General features: G+C 35.3%; 1 protein-coding gene across 2 annotated transcripts in view; it reads left to right on the top strand.

Annotated features, from left to right (window-relative positions):
• Positions 1–15,457, top strand: part of COL21A1 (collagen type XXI alpha 1 chain) — a 188,417-nt gene that overhangs the window by 158,585 nt on the left and 14,375 nt on the right. For both annotated transcript variants that reach the window (XM_061195184.1, XM_061195183.1), the window contains 3 exons: positions 10,162–10,206; positions 12,389–12,442; positions 14,054–14,107. In XM_061195184.1, the coding sequence (XP_061051167.1) occupies positions 10,162–10,206; positions 12,389–12,442; positions 14,054–14,107 (153 nt within the window). The remainder of the gene's footprint in view (positions 1–10,161; positions 10,207–12,388; positions 12,443–14,053; positions 14,108–15,457) is intronic.

Raw genomic sequence — 15,457 nt, 5'->3', positions numbered from 1 at the left:
GGGGTTCAGGGCAGTTATGTGACTTTACCACTATGTGGCAGTACAGATTCTGTCCCTGGCACTCTTATTCCTCTTCCCCACATCCTCTGGGTTTTCAGGTATGTTATTTTAATTTGCTAAACATTTTTCTTTTTTTCTTGTCTTGAAAAATGATATTTTTACGACATCAAAATTGGTTAGAATAGCTTCTTGGCTTTAAAAAAAAATAGGAGATTGGGATTAACATATACACACTACTATATATAAAATAAATAACTAACAAGGAAGGACCTACTGTATAGCACAGGGAACTCTACTCAATATTCTGTAATAACCTGTATGGGAAAAGAATCTGAAAAATAATGTATATATATATATATATACATATATATATATATATACACACATATATATATATACACACACACACACACACATATGTGTATCTTCACTTTGCTGTACACCTGAAATTAACACAACATTGTAAATCAACTACATTTCAATAAAAATTTAAAAAGAAAAAAAATGTAGAGATGACTTTAAGTGCAAAAGAGAAATGCAAGTAACATGAAGCAACTTTGCATGGGCTTCCAGGTAGCCTTCCTTCCTATGATAGCCCTGGTCTCATTCTGTAACTTACTATGTCAAACTGGTGGTATTTCTGTTGTCTATAAACACAGGTAGATCAAAAATATTTACCAAGGCATTTTCTATTAAAATTATTTATCTTTGGGTAATTTGGGCCCAGTCCCATGTGAGTCCTGGTCTGTAGGCTGGGGAGAATAAATTCACCCATTATTACTTAGGTTACTTTTTTCCCCTTAAAGATGAAAGGGGGTAGTAAAACTGTATTAAAGTATTAAAGGGAGTAGTAAAACTGGTAATTTCCTTATTAAGGGTTTATTGCAAGTACTTGTATATTGGTTTCTTTTTGGTCTGGCAGCTGTGATTTTGAATTACTTCTCTTTAGAGTTATCTTACCACAAAATAGTCTTTTGTACATCATTCATGATGATCTGTCAGTTAGTGTGGAATTTTAAAAAATTGGAAAACATTGTGGACTTACATGTTTGAAGCTTTTAGCCATATTTCTTTCTGAAAAAATAGTAATGAAATATACTTACGATGTTTAAAAAGCAAAAGTTATTATAGTATTTTTTCCCTTTTAAAAAATGAAGTAGAGTTGACATGGAATATTACATTAGTTTCAGGTGTACAATATCACTATACTATATTACTATTAGACATTTATGTACATTATGAGTTGATAACCACAATAAGTCTAATAACCATTCGTCACCATGCCAAGTTATTACAACATTATTGACTATATCCCCTGTGCTGTACAATACATCCCCACATCCCTGTGGTTTATTTATTTTATAACTCAAAGTTTGGGACCCTTAATCCCCTTCACCTATTTTGCTCAGCACCCCACCTCTCCCCTCTGCTGACCACCACTTTGTTCTTTGTATCTATGAGACTTTTTATGTTTTGTTTAGTTTGTTCATTTGTTTTGTTTTAAGATTCCTTGTATAAGTGAAATCATACGATATTTGTCTTTCTCTGTCTGACTTATTTCACTTTAGCATAATACTCTCCAGGTCCATCCATGTTGTTGCAAATGGCAAGATTCCATTCTTTGCTTGTAGCTGAGTAATATTCCATTGTGTACACATACCACAACTTCTTTATCCATTCATCTATTTATGGGCACTTAGGTTGCTTCCACATCTTGGCTGTTGTAAATAATGCTGCTGTGAACATAGGGTTGCATATATCTTTCCAAATTAGTGTTTTTGTTTTCTTTGGATAGATACCCAGAAATGGAAGTGCTGGATCATATGGTAATCTATTTTTAATTTTTTGAGGAACCTCCATACTCTTCTCCATGGTGGGTGCACCAATTTACGTTCCCACCAACAGTGCACAAGGGTTCCCTTTTCTCCACATCCTTACCAACAGTTGTTATTTTTTGTCTTTTTTGTAATAGCCATTCTGACAGGTGTGAAGTGATATCTCATTATGATTTTGATTTGCATTTCCCTGATGTTTAGCGATGTTGAGCATCTTTTTATGTGTCTGTTGGTCTTTCTTGGAAAAATGTCTATTCAGGTTCTCTTCCAATTTTTTAATTGCATTATTTACTTTTTTGATGTTGAGTTGTATGAGTCCTTTGTATATTTTGGATATTAACCCCTTATCACATATATAATTTGCAAATATCTTCTCCCATTCAGTAGGTGACATTTTCATTTTGTTGATGGTTTCCTTCTGTGCAAAAGCTCTTTAGTTTGATATAGTCTCATTTGTTTATTTTTGCTTTTGTTGCACTTACTTGAGGAGACAGGTCCAAAAAAATATTGCCAGGACCAGTGTCAAAGAGCTTACTGCCTTTGTTTTCTTCTAGGAGTTTTATGGTTTCAGGTCTTACATTTAACTCTTTAATCCATTTCAAATTCATGGTGTAAAAAAGTGGTCCACTTTGATTATTTTTCATGTAGCTGTACAGTTTTCCCAATATCAATTATTGTAGAGGCTTTCTTTTCCCCACTGTATTCTTTACTCCTTAGTTGTAAATTAATTGACCATGTAAGTGTGGGTTTCTTTCTGGGCTCTTTTGTGCCAGTACCACACTGTTATGATTACCATAGCTTTCCAGTACAGTTTGAAATCAGGGAGCATGATACCTCCAGCTTTGTTCTTCTTTCTTAGATTGCTTCAGCTATTCGGGGTCATTTGTGGTTCCATGTACATTTTAGGTTTATTTGTTCAAGTTCTATGAGAAAGGCCTTTTGATATTTTCTTAGAGATTACATTGAATCTGTAGATTTCTTTGGATAGTATGGACATTTTAACAATTAATTCTTCTAACTGTGAGCATGGTATATCTTTCCACTTATTTGTATCATCTTCAATTTCTTTCCCTAATGCCTTACAGTTTTCAGAGTACAGGTCTTTCACTTCCTTGGTTAAAATTATTCCTAGGTATTTTATTCTTTTTGATGCAATTGTAAATGGGATTGTTTTCTTAATTTCTGTTTCTGCTAGTTCTTTATTAGTATAAAGAAATTCAACAGATTTCTGTACAGTTGACCCTTAAATAATGAGGGAATTAGGAGCACCAACACTCCACGCAGTCAAAAATCTGCATATAGGGCTTCCCTGGTGGCGCAGTGGTTGAGAATCTACCTGCTAATGCAGGGGACATGGGTTCGAGCCCTGGTCTGGGAAGATCCCACATGCCGCAGAGCAACTAGGCCCGTGAGCCACAACTACTGAGCCTGCGCGTCTGGAGCCTGTGCTCCGCAACAAGAGAGGCCACGATAGTGAGAGGCCCGTGCACCGCGATGAAGAGTGGCCCCCGCTTGCCGCAGCTAGAGAAGCCCTCGCAACAGAAACAAAGACCCAACACAGCCAAAATAAATAAATAAATAAATAAATAAATAAATAATAATTAAAGGTGCTAATAATTAAAAAAAAAAATCTGCATATAACTTTTAGTTGGCCCTCTATATACTCAGTTCCTTCGTATCCGTATCCGAGTTCCACATCCTTGGATTTGGCCAACTGCAGATCATGTAGTATTTACTATTGAAAAAAATCTTCATATAAGTGTACCTGTGCAGTTCAATCCAGTGTTCCTCAAGGTAACCGTATAGTAATTTTGTATCCTGTAACTTTACTGAATTCATTGATGAGTTCTAATTGTTTTTCAGTGGAGATTTAGGGTTTTCCATATATAGTATGTCATCTGCAAATAGTGACAGTTTTACTTCTCTTCCAATTTGTATACTTTTTTCTCTTTTTCTTATCTAATTGGACTTCCAGTACTATATTGAAAAAAAGTGGAGAGACTGGGCATCCTTGTCTTATTCCTGATCTTACAGGAAAAGCTTTCAGCTTTTCACTTTGAGTATGATGTTAGCTGTGGATTTGTCATATATGGCCTTTATTATGTTAAGATATGTTCCCTCTATAACCACTCTGTAGACATAGGAACATTTGTTCATTTACATTTAGAGTAATTATTGATAGGTATACTTATTGCCATTTGGTTAATTGTTTTCTGGTTGTTTTTATAGTTCTTCTCTGTTTCTTTCTCTCTTGTCTCTTCCCTTTTGATTTGATGGCTTTCTTTAATGTTATGTTTGCATTTCTCTTTATTTTCTGTGTATCTCTTACAGGTTTTTGGTTTGTATTTACCATGAAGTTCATATATAACAACCTATGTATATAGCAGTCTATTTTAAGTTGATGGTTGCTTAAGTTGGAGCACATTCAAAAAGCACTACATTTTGACTCCCCCAACCATGTTTTATGTTTTTGATGTCATATTTTACATCTTTTTATTTTGTGTATCACTTAACTATTTTAGATATTATGATTTCACTGCTTTTGTCTTTAAAATTCATACTAGCTTTATAGTCGGTTGATCTACTACCTTTACTATGTTTACCTTTAACAGTGAGAATTTTTTTCTTTCATAATTTTCTTGTTTCTAGTGATGACCTTTTTTTTTCTATTTAAAGAAGTCCCTTTAGCATTTCTTGTAAGGTTGATTTAGTGGTGATGAACTCCGTTAGCTTTCACTTGTCTGGAAACTCTTTATCTCACCTTCATTTCTGAATGATAACCTGGCAGGGTAGAGTATTCTTGGTAGTAAGTTTTTTTCCTTTCAGTACTTTGAATATATTGTGCCAGACCTTTCTGACCTGTAAAGTTTCTGTTGTAAAAGCTGATAGTATTATGGAGATCCCCTTGTGTGTAACTGTTTGCTTTTCTCTTGCTGCTTTTAAGATGCTTTCTTTAATTTTTGATATCTTAATTATAATGTGTCATTGGATTCATCTTGTTTGTGACTCTCTGTGCTTCCTGGACTTGGTGTCTCTTTCCTTTGCTAGATTAGGGAAATTTTCAGCCATTATTTTTTTGAATATATTCTCTATCCATTTCTCTCTCTCTTCTCCTTCTGGAACCCTTATAATGCAAATACTAGTATGCTTGATGTTGTCCCAGAGATCCCTTAAACTATCCTCATTTGTGTGTGTGTGTGTGTGTGTGTGTGTGTGTGTGTGTGTGTTTCTTTTTTGCTGTTCCTATTGGGTGATTTCCACTACCTTGTCTTCCAGATCACTGATTCTTCTGCATCCTCTAATCTGCTGTTGATTCCCTCTAGTATATTTTTCACTTCAGTTATTGTATTCTTCTGTTCTGATTGGTTCTTTTTTATATTTTCTGTCTCTTTATTGAAGTTGTCACTGAGTTCAACCATTCTTCTCCAGAGTTCAATGAGCAGCTTTAAGACTATTACTTTGAACACTTTATCTGGTAAATTGCTTATCTCCATTTCATTTAGTTCTTTTTCTGAGGTTATGTCTTCTTCTTTCATGTGGAAGGTATTCCTTCATCTCTTCATTTTGCCTAAATCTCTATGTCTGTTTCTATGTATTAGGTATAACATCTACATCTCCTGGTCTTGAAAGAGTGGTCTTATGTACAAGATGTCCCATGGGGCCCAGTGGTGCAGTCCCCTCTGTTCACCAGAGCCAGGTGCTCCTAGAGTATCCCCTGTGTGGGTCACATGTGCCCTCTTGTTGTGATTGGGCTGTGATTGCTGCAGGCACCCTGGTGTGCAGGGCTGGCCCCCTGGAGCAGGAGCTGCTTTGGAGGGGAGCTGGGGCAGTCTGCTGGGTATGATGGGGTGGGAGCTGCTTTAAAGGAGCTAGCCTGGGCAGGTCCTCTGGGGAATGCTGGGCTGGGACGCATGGTGTTAGCTAGGTTGATGGAGAATGACAAAAGTAGTGCCCACCACCCCCAGGACAGCTAGGTAGGAGGAGAGTAAAAAAGAATGATGCCTGTCAGTGCTTCTGTCCCCAGAGCAAGTTCGACCAGATCCCTGTCCTTCCAGCACCTGCCATAAAATTAGTCAGTGAACCTCCTTCTCCTATGACCCAGATACTTTTAAAGCTGCTGTGTCTGTGCTAGGATTTGGAATGAGTGTAACCCCACTGGTTTTCAAAACCAGACATTATGGGGTTCATCTTCCCAGCGCAGGGCCTCAGGCTGGGAAACCTGACATGGGGCTCACACCCCTCACTCCCCGGGGGCACCTCTCCAGCTGTGATACCCCTCCTGCTTGTGGGTCTTCACAATGGGGATGTGGGTTCTAACTAGACTGCTTCTCTGCCCCTTGATGTGTGGCCTTTTCTTTTTGTTCTTAGTTGTAGAAGGTCTGTCCAGCTAGTCTTCAGGTTGTTCTCAGAGATGGTTCTTCCATATGTAGTTGTGGTTTTGGAATCTCCACGAGAGGAGGTGAGCTCAGGATCTTCTAATTTTCCATCTTGCTCCTGGAACCTATAATCAAAGTCAGCCAAACATGAAGAGGCAAGGATAATGAATGAGGGGCAATGAAAACCTGTTGGTGCCTCCCAGTGGGAAGCCTAAGATTGCCAAAGTCATCTTGAATACAATATAAACTTTGGGGAATGAGGTAGACAAAGGCAAGGTGGAAAGACATGTTAAAAAAAAAAAAAAAAGATATCCTCAGAATAGAGGAGGACAAGTTTTGAGACATGAAAAAGAATTGACTTCATCTATTTTGTGACTTTCAAAGGTCAGGAAGGAGCTGTGAAAAGTCATGAAAATTTGTTCAATTTAGTCCCGGCACTGAGCTAAGTGCTTGCGAGAGCTAATTCATATAATGTAACAACCCTAGAGCTAAGTTCTATTATTTTTTCCCCATGTATAAGATGGGGACACTGAGATTCCAATTTAAATAACTGGCCTGGAGTCGATCAGCATGAGATAATTGGCTAGCTGACTCCAGCATCCAAACTTTTAACTGCCTCTACTATGCTCTTTATTAATAATGATTGTAATCTTTGTAGCTAATAAGAATGATACTTTCAACATATGTGTTTTGTATTCATTGCATCTTTAATAATGAACAAATCACTTCTTGATATAATAGAAGAAAACATAATATGCTTCTAATATTTTGACAACTGTATGATATTAAATATCTCTACAACTGTGTAGAAAGGTTGAAATTTTTTATTTAAAAATACCAGTAGTTGATTAGATTTGTTTTAAGCACATTGAAATTATTGCATTACTTAACAGCAGATTTGATCCAAGATGCTCTAATTTCACGAGTAAAGTATTCCATTGCATGTGGAAAAGTATAAAGTGATATCCTGTCTTTTCTAAGTAATGCATCATAGACACATTTCCTTCATTATAAAGTGGTCTCTAGGAAATAGGGGCCAAACCCTTTATTCTAAATTATGCATTTCTATTTTTAATGACTTTTTTGTTATACAACAATGGTTTAATGGTTACAGAGAAGCTTCTAGAACATTTTTTCATGTCAGCATTCTTTGACCACAACATTACACAGGATTTTCCATTTGACTTTCTGCTCTTCCTCAAACCCAAACTGAAATCACAGAAGTGGAGGAAATATGTCCCTTTATTCTCACCAAATGAAATTCTTGCTTCTGTCTTTACTTACACATGTTCACAGTTGCCTGAACCCAAAACCACACAGGCCGAAAATGAAATATAAAATAGTTTGCTTGGAAAAACATTTACCCTATGAAGTAATTGTAGCTAAATACTTTTGGATCAACAAACTGGTAACTTTCAAATGGTTTTGAATAATATTTCTACTAATGTAAAATTGGCAAAGTTTAGTCAATTTCAATGAATGTATTGGGAGCCCAGGAAAATATTGTCTAGGAGAATTTTATTAACTAATATAGCTCTGAGTGATTTCAGTTCTTCTGGTGAACCTCTCTCTCAACAGTTTTTTATTCCATGCCTGCTCATGGCATTATATTAGTTTTGTCAAGAATTGTTTTTATAAATCAGTTTTACATTTTGTTTTTTAATATTATATAGTTTTATGTATTTTTTGCTTGGTATTTATAAGGTAAGTATTTAGTAGTTCTTGGTATAGTTGGACCTAGAAGACTTTATGACTTTTTTTCATATCTATGACATGTATTCATGTTTTACTAACTTATGAACACAGGCAGTAGGAAAAAGAATCTATTTTCTTCCTAATCTGAGATTCCCCCCCAAATACTCTCAATATCGGATATGTTGAAATAATGTAAGATTTGTGGCTATGTCCTAAGGCAGACCATGATCAGAATTAGAATTATTCAGATAAAAGGTGTTATATCAAATTCAGGGAGTGACCTGGGTTGGGGGGGTGGCTCTCAAGATCTGCTGGGAGGTGAGGCCAGGGCACTGCTTGGGCATAATTTTATTTTTCCCCAGAGTGAGAATATAGCCTTGCTGACAGTGGGATTGGCTGCAAAAACAGGAGTAACTAATTCCTACTAATATAGATTGTGTAAGAGCATAAAAACTTGAATAGGGTTGAAACCTTAAGTAACAAAGAGTTCTGTGCAGCACGAAATTCAGCTTCTCAGGTCTGACGGTATCGGGGCAATTGCAAGGTCACTTTAGAGATTCTTGGGGCCAAGCAACATGGCATTGACACAGCTGCAGAACCATGTATGGCCACCTTGCATCTGATAAGATTCTACAGACAGATTTTATTTGAATTTTATTTAAATTCAGAACTTAATCATTATGGTGAGTTTGTATGCGTGTGTATTTGAATGGGAGTTGGTTCTGGGTGGTTTCCTGCCAAATCATGGTCTATTGAAATGGAAGCCTTTATTTTGAACAATATTGACTTTGATTGTGTTGAGAGTATGCATTTTCTGCCTTAGAAAGGATACAATTCGTTTCACTCTGTTTTCTTTATACTCGTAATTCAATTATTTACTCTTGCTTTATGTTTAGAGTGCTGATAGGGTATACTGTGCTCATGTTTTATAATGTTACTTTACATTTTTATATCGTTTTATGTTATTCTCTAGTTAGTGTGTTTATAAAGCGACCAGTATGTTAGTCCCTTGTTGATGGGCGTTGCTCTCATACAACTTTTCTCTGCAAAGGAGGTAGTGCCATGGTGAACTAATTGAGCCAAATAGGATCAAACTGAATTCCAATTTATCATTTAAGTTTGGATCTTAAAACTAGAACTGTGTGCCATATCTTGCACCGTAATTGTGGCTACCACATGGACCAGTATTGTATTAATAGTCAAGATTTGAAAATCAAAACAATGGCAGACTTTCCCTGTTGTTGAAGATACTTGATCTAGTTGCCCTGATTTACTGAGGACCACTGCTGTTCTTTGAAAGCCCTGAAGATGCAGAGGGCTTTCAAAGAAATACTGATGGCGCCCAATTTCCCTGTCCTTTGAATTCCCTTTTCTGCCAAAGTCAATACATATATATATATAAACAAATGTTATTCATTATTTCAATTGAAGTATCATCAAGAAAGGAGCTAAGAAAAATGAATAAGAAATAAAAATTAATTAGTACCATCACTGTTTGTTTGGGGTGATAAATGATCATTTTGGAAAATGCAGTGAATGACAATAGAACTGCTTTCCCATTATTCAATGTGCTCACATTATTCTCAAATTCAGACAATTAGCATTAATTTTCTCTGAATCTGCTAGAGAACTCATACATTTGGGCTCAGCCATGTGAAAGAGTTCTCTATTTCTTTCTTTCTGTCTCTCTACAAACTGGTCTGCATATGCTCCACGATTTTATCAGCAAGGGAATCATTAGGAGAAAGATTGCCATATCTTATACAAGGAGTTAGGTTCCTGGGTGTTTCAAGGCTCAATTTGGAGGAAATTATTTAGTTTCATTAGTTTTCAGTTATGGTTGTGAGACTATGAGGGCCTTTGGAACTGTTATACTGAATCTGAACTCCTATGATTTGACAGTCTTTTGGCATTAATCATTATAAGTAACGTAAGAAAGTGTTCAAATGAAATATCCTTCTAATTTTATCACTTATGTTGGTCTGAAAGAAGAGCCAAGATTAATATCTTCATAGCTTCTTTTTTTAAAGCCTGTATTTAAAACTTTAAATATCAGTAGATGTTCATATAATATTAAATCTCATAAAATTTTTCTTTTCCAAAATTTGATTAATATAAGTAGTGGTTTCATGTAGTCAAGAGATATGTTTGATGATTTGCATTATTTACAAGTTAAAACTCCAATTATGGCCTATTCTTCTTTAATGATACAGTTTAAATTTTTTAAATTAAAAATCTACTTTATTTCTTTTTAGGGAATCCCAGGATTTCCTGGAAACCAAGGATTAATGGGACAAAAAGTAAGTACTAATGAAAGTTGAAAGATTTGGGCCTGGAATCTGATTATGAAAAGGGCAAAGTGGTGATGTCTCTTCACATAGAATACATTTTTACCACATTCATGGCAACAGTTAATGGTTCAAACATGATATAATTTCAGAAGCTATTATTTTGACCTTACAATTAGTTTTTGTTGTTGTTTTATACAGATAGTATAAATTTGGATTTCCATACATGCTTTCTATTTTACTTAGTTACTTTCTATCTTGTGCTCTTAGACCATACTTTTGGGATACTTGTACTACTTCCTGAATTGTATTTTTAGAAATTCTTTTAGTACAAATATTTTGGTTATAAACTTTCAGTTTTTATTCAACTACCAATATGTTTATTTTACTCTTGTTTTTGAGAGAGGATTTTGTAGAGTATACAGTTCAAGATTGATGATTATTTCCTCTTAATACACTGGAATTTTTCTACTGTCATCTCCTGGCTTCCATGGTTAACTCTGAAAAATCTGCTCTTGTTCTAATCATCATTCTTTTGTAAGTGATCTGTCCCTTCTTTGGGGATTCTTTTAAGGTATTTTATTTATTTTTAGTGTTCTTAAAACTCACTGCGATGTATCTAGATATGGATTTCTCTTTATTCATCCGGGTGGGAATTTAGTTTGCTTCCTGGCTCTGTAGAATTATTTCCATTATCTCTGAAGACATGAGCTGTTAATCTCCATGCTACTTCTCTTCATCCTCTGCTCTTCCCTCTTTCTGGAATTCTAGTTAGACATATTTTATTCCTCCTAATTTTGTCCTCTACATCTCTAAATTGCTTACTTCCATATCCTTGATTCTTAAATTCTGGTTAAATTGTTTGGATATATTTTCCAGTCTATTTATTCTCTCTTTACTATGTCTAAACTGCTGTTTAAACCATCAATTGATTTTTTAAAATATCTAAATGATCATATTTTTCATTTCTAGAATTTCAAATTTTAATAACATCTTTTTATTCTTTTTTTATGGAAGTATAGTTGATTTACACCATTGTGTTAGTTTCAAGGGACAGCAAGGTAATTCAGATATATATATATATATATATATATATATATATTTATTTATTTATTTATATATATTTATATATATATATACATACATCCCTGTGCTATAAAATCTTTTTATTCTTGATAGTCTAGTCTCTTATTCTATCTTCAGTCCTAGTAATCATTCATGATTCCATTTTTTCATTTGTAAAGATTTCACATATAGTTCTAAATTCTCTTTCTAGCCATTCTGACAGCTGCAGTGCATTGTTATTCCTCTTGATTCTCAGTCTTGTGGTTTTCTGCCTCTCCTGTCTTAATTGTTGATGCTGAGCTCATTGCTTCATCCTAGTTAGTGGGCGTCCTGTCAGCCTAACTGGGGCATGGAGAGCCTCCTGCTGGTAGCCACAGGTACCATTTCAGTGCCCTTTGAGGGTCCTGAGCCATTGTAGGTACTAAAGATTCCTGCCCTCTCCCCATGGCTGGCCCAGTGTTCAGTTTCCTAAAAGCTGAGCATGTCCCCTCAGACACCTCCAGCCCTCTTGTTTCCTGCAGCTCAACTTCTAGCAAGGTTTCTGCACACTTCCAAATCCTCATAATCACAATCATAACCGAGCATATATTTTATTAAAGTGAGGGATCTTTGAAGACTTCCCCTGCTTCTCAAAGAGGATGTTCTTTCCAGGGTGTTTGTTCTGGAACCAGAAAATCCCTTGGAGCATCAGGTCAGCCACAATCCCAAAATTTGAAGTCTAAATGCTATTAAACTGTGTCCTAATTTTTCTTAATCTGTACTTACTATCATAGCTCTTAAATTATGGTAAATAAGAAATTTTTGCACTTGATTTTTTTCCCTCTGTTGTCTCACCTCACCAACTGTGTGTGAACTGCTAGGTCTTCCTTTGAAAGAATAACAGTGCCGCTCCTGATTTCCTAATGAAAATATTTTCCTTAGTAATTCCACAGACCCTAGGCCTACGTCTTTAAGGTGTTAGATTCCTGATTTTTTACCTTGCATTGCTTCGTCTTACAGTAGAGGAAGGAAAGGCAGACACATTGGGCTGATTGATATTGAGTTTTCATTTCATAATGCTTTGGTAGGAAATTTCTAAAGATGAATTGATACTCTGCAATTTTAAACTTGATCTGTATTTGATTTTTAGGGAGAAATTGGGCCTCCAGGACCACTAGGAAAAAAAGGAGCTCCGGGGATACCGGTATGTTAATGTCATTATTACTACTGGGGTGTTTGAAATATTGTCATTATGTACCAGGAGTTCTTATTCTGAAATTCACAAAACTGGTGGGAGGATTCAGCAATGAGATTTTTGGGATCCACAAATTCCATGCATTTGTATGAAAAAGATTATGTCCATTTTTCCAGAGGAGTCTAGATTTCTTCAGATTCTCAAAAAGTTGGCTACTCAAGTAAGGATTAAGAACGCTTACTGTAGATAAACCAGAAAACAAATATCCTAGCTAAAAACAAATACTGAGTACTATGAGAAGATCTAAAACTCAATAAATATTCTTTGTTAATTTTTAGAAAATTTACAAATTTATTACACTAATGAGGGAGAACATATTCAGAACAGGTTATAGGAAGATCCTAAATTAGTGAACAAGTAATTTTGGAAGTTCTGGGAGTAAAGGGACATATGAGTATGACATTAGAAATTATGATAATCCTATGGTGTATAGGACTCCATAAAAAATTTCTAAAAGTAAATTGTTAGAAGTGATGTGTATTTTAATCTATGAATCAAATTGCCTGTAATAGCTTTTTTTTAAGTAAAAATAATGGACAGTTTATGACTTTTCATTTAATTATGTAAGTTAAAAAAGCAGATATTTTACCCAGTGAAAAGATTTGATAAAATCTTGGTGAAAGATTTGAATGGAATATTCTTCCTCTACCTCCATCATCAAGACCAAATTATTTTTTCATTGAAATATTAAATGAAACTTGATTATTTACCAGTATTTAAGTTAGCCTCCAGAAAATGAAGGCATTGACTAGAACTTCATTGAACGTCAAGAATATCTATATTTAATATTTCTAATATTTCAAACACTATGCTATGACTAGTATATTTTATATTTTATAGTTGTAATAAATCCTGAATTGATAGCAAACCATAGTAGTGATGACATGCTGTTTTCAATGTGACTATACTGAGATTCTATTTTCCGATAATACTAATTGAATATTTTTTTTGCTCATCACATTTCCTTTGCTGTGATTAAGAGAAAGCAAATGTTTTTTATATATGTAGTAGTATTTAAATGGAATCTAAATTAAATTAGTTCCTTGTTGCTACAATAGTTATCAGTGTCTTATTTTGAATCATATGGTTACTAAAAATATGGCCATTTGTAACTTGAATAGACATTCTTACATTCAGAGAAATTATTAGATTTTAATTCTTTAAAATCATCATTCAAGAAAATAGGAAATGTAAGTAAAATTGACCAAAATAACATCTATGAAGAAATCTAATTCTTGGCCATCATGAGAATGGAAGAAAGTAGAGTGTAGAAAAAAAAAACTTTTCTTTACATTTGTCTCTTACTAGCTCTCCAGTCATTTTTGCTCTTTGTAGGTGATTTAAGCAACCAAGTTACAAGGGCTTTGCTAGCCTTCATGTTATCTTGCATAGTTTGATTCTTTATTATCCTTTATTTGGATGTGTGTAGGGACGTTTCCCATATCTTGCATTATATTTTAGTGGATTGATTATTATGGTAATGTATAACTTGAAAACTGATTGAATATTTTAAAAATATTATTCTCTAAATTGCTCTTGCAATTTCCACTTAAAATGTAGGGTTTGATGGGAAGCGACGGCTCACCAGGTCAGCCTGGAGCCCCAGGATCTAAGGTAAAGAAAATTAACAAGATTGAGGGCTTTGTGCAAAATGACCATTTAGGTACTTCAGTCAAAGTTTTAACTACATTGATTTTATTTTGAATGTGGTTTGAATTCTATGAACAAGCACTTGTAGGAATGAAGTCTTAGGCAAAAACTAAGCATATAAAACACACTAACGTAAAGCAGGCCTGGTTTAAGCTGGAAAAGGTCCATGATCCTGCATGACTCAGCCCTCTTCCCTTACTGGCAGCTCAGGGGACTGAGGAATACCCAGAGCTCTATGGGGCTCTGTACCCAGCCCACCATCTAGAGCATCTGTAGTGACCACTGAGGGTAACTTTACCAACTTCCAAGTCCTGTTCTTGGTTTTTTATTTAGTGGAATGTATGTGGAATTTTTATTTGTAAAATGCCTTGTAGTGAGTTTTATCCTCCCTTGGGACTGTGGATAAGATGGCACATTATCTTAACTTTCACATTTAAAAAGTAAGGCACACTTGACAATATATTTAGGTGTCAGGTGAGGTTATTCTTAAGGTAGAACTGGAACTCTGAGTGCCATGATTCGACCGTTTTCTAGGTGTACAGAGTCATGTGTAAGAGAATTTCTTTTTATTAGAGGATCAGATTTTTATTAGAGGATCAGACCGGGTACCTTCTGGCTCAACTCAAGAAACTATTCTCGACTACTTAATAAGTAGATTCTAGGATAGCCTTCCAAAAGGAAGTGATGGAATTGCTGTTTTGGAAGCATTCAACCTTTAACTAGACCAAGGAAATAGATCCTGGCATACAAAATGAGTAGATGGCCTAATCTACTCTACTTTTAATTCTAAAGTACCTAGAGAAAGAGATAGGATAAAATGTCATAGGGAGCCCAGTGATTAGGGAAAAGTAGCTGCCCTCTCACCAGAGGTGGACCCTGTGGGTGCTTGGAACACTGTGAGTCCTAGCAGTAGTAAGCGTGCACTTGCCAAGTGGAGGTTCTCCATCATGTTGCAACGTCATGTTGTAAGAAAAAATAGAGTAGTTGTATATTCCTTAAATAACTGGGGTACAATGGACTCTCCTATGATGTTCTGGATGCTCTAATTCTTAAGAACGCAGCCTAAGATTTTGTCAGCATTTTTAATTAGCCACTTAGCATTGTTGGCTCACACTGAGCTGGAGGTCAACTAAACCTGCTAGATTTTCCATAAAAGACTTTAGAACAATGTATTTGTGGCATCCACCACTTGGGTAGGTCTGCTGTTGTGGCTGGGGAGTCAAGTGGCTGATTCTGACATCACAGTTTGTTTTTACATAAATTACTATAAAGTTTGATTTCCCTCATCTTGTCCTTCTATGATTATTTTGTTAA

Source organism: Eubalaena glacialis, chromosome 7 (assembly GCF_028564815.1).
Source record: "Eubalaena glacialis isolate mEubGla1 chromosome 7, mEubGla1.1.hap2.+ XY, whole genome shotgun sequence".
Classification (NCBI taxonomy): domain Eukaryota; kingdom Metazoa; phylum Chordata; class Mammalia; order Artiodactyla; family Balaenidae; genus Eubalaena; species Eubalaena glacialis.
The sequence above is the reverse complement of the archived record's forward strand: the minus strand, read 5'-3'. Positions and strand labels throughout refer to the sequence as shown.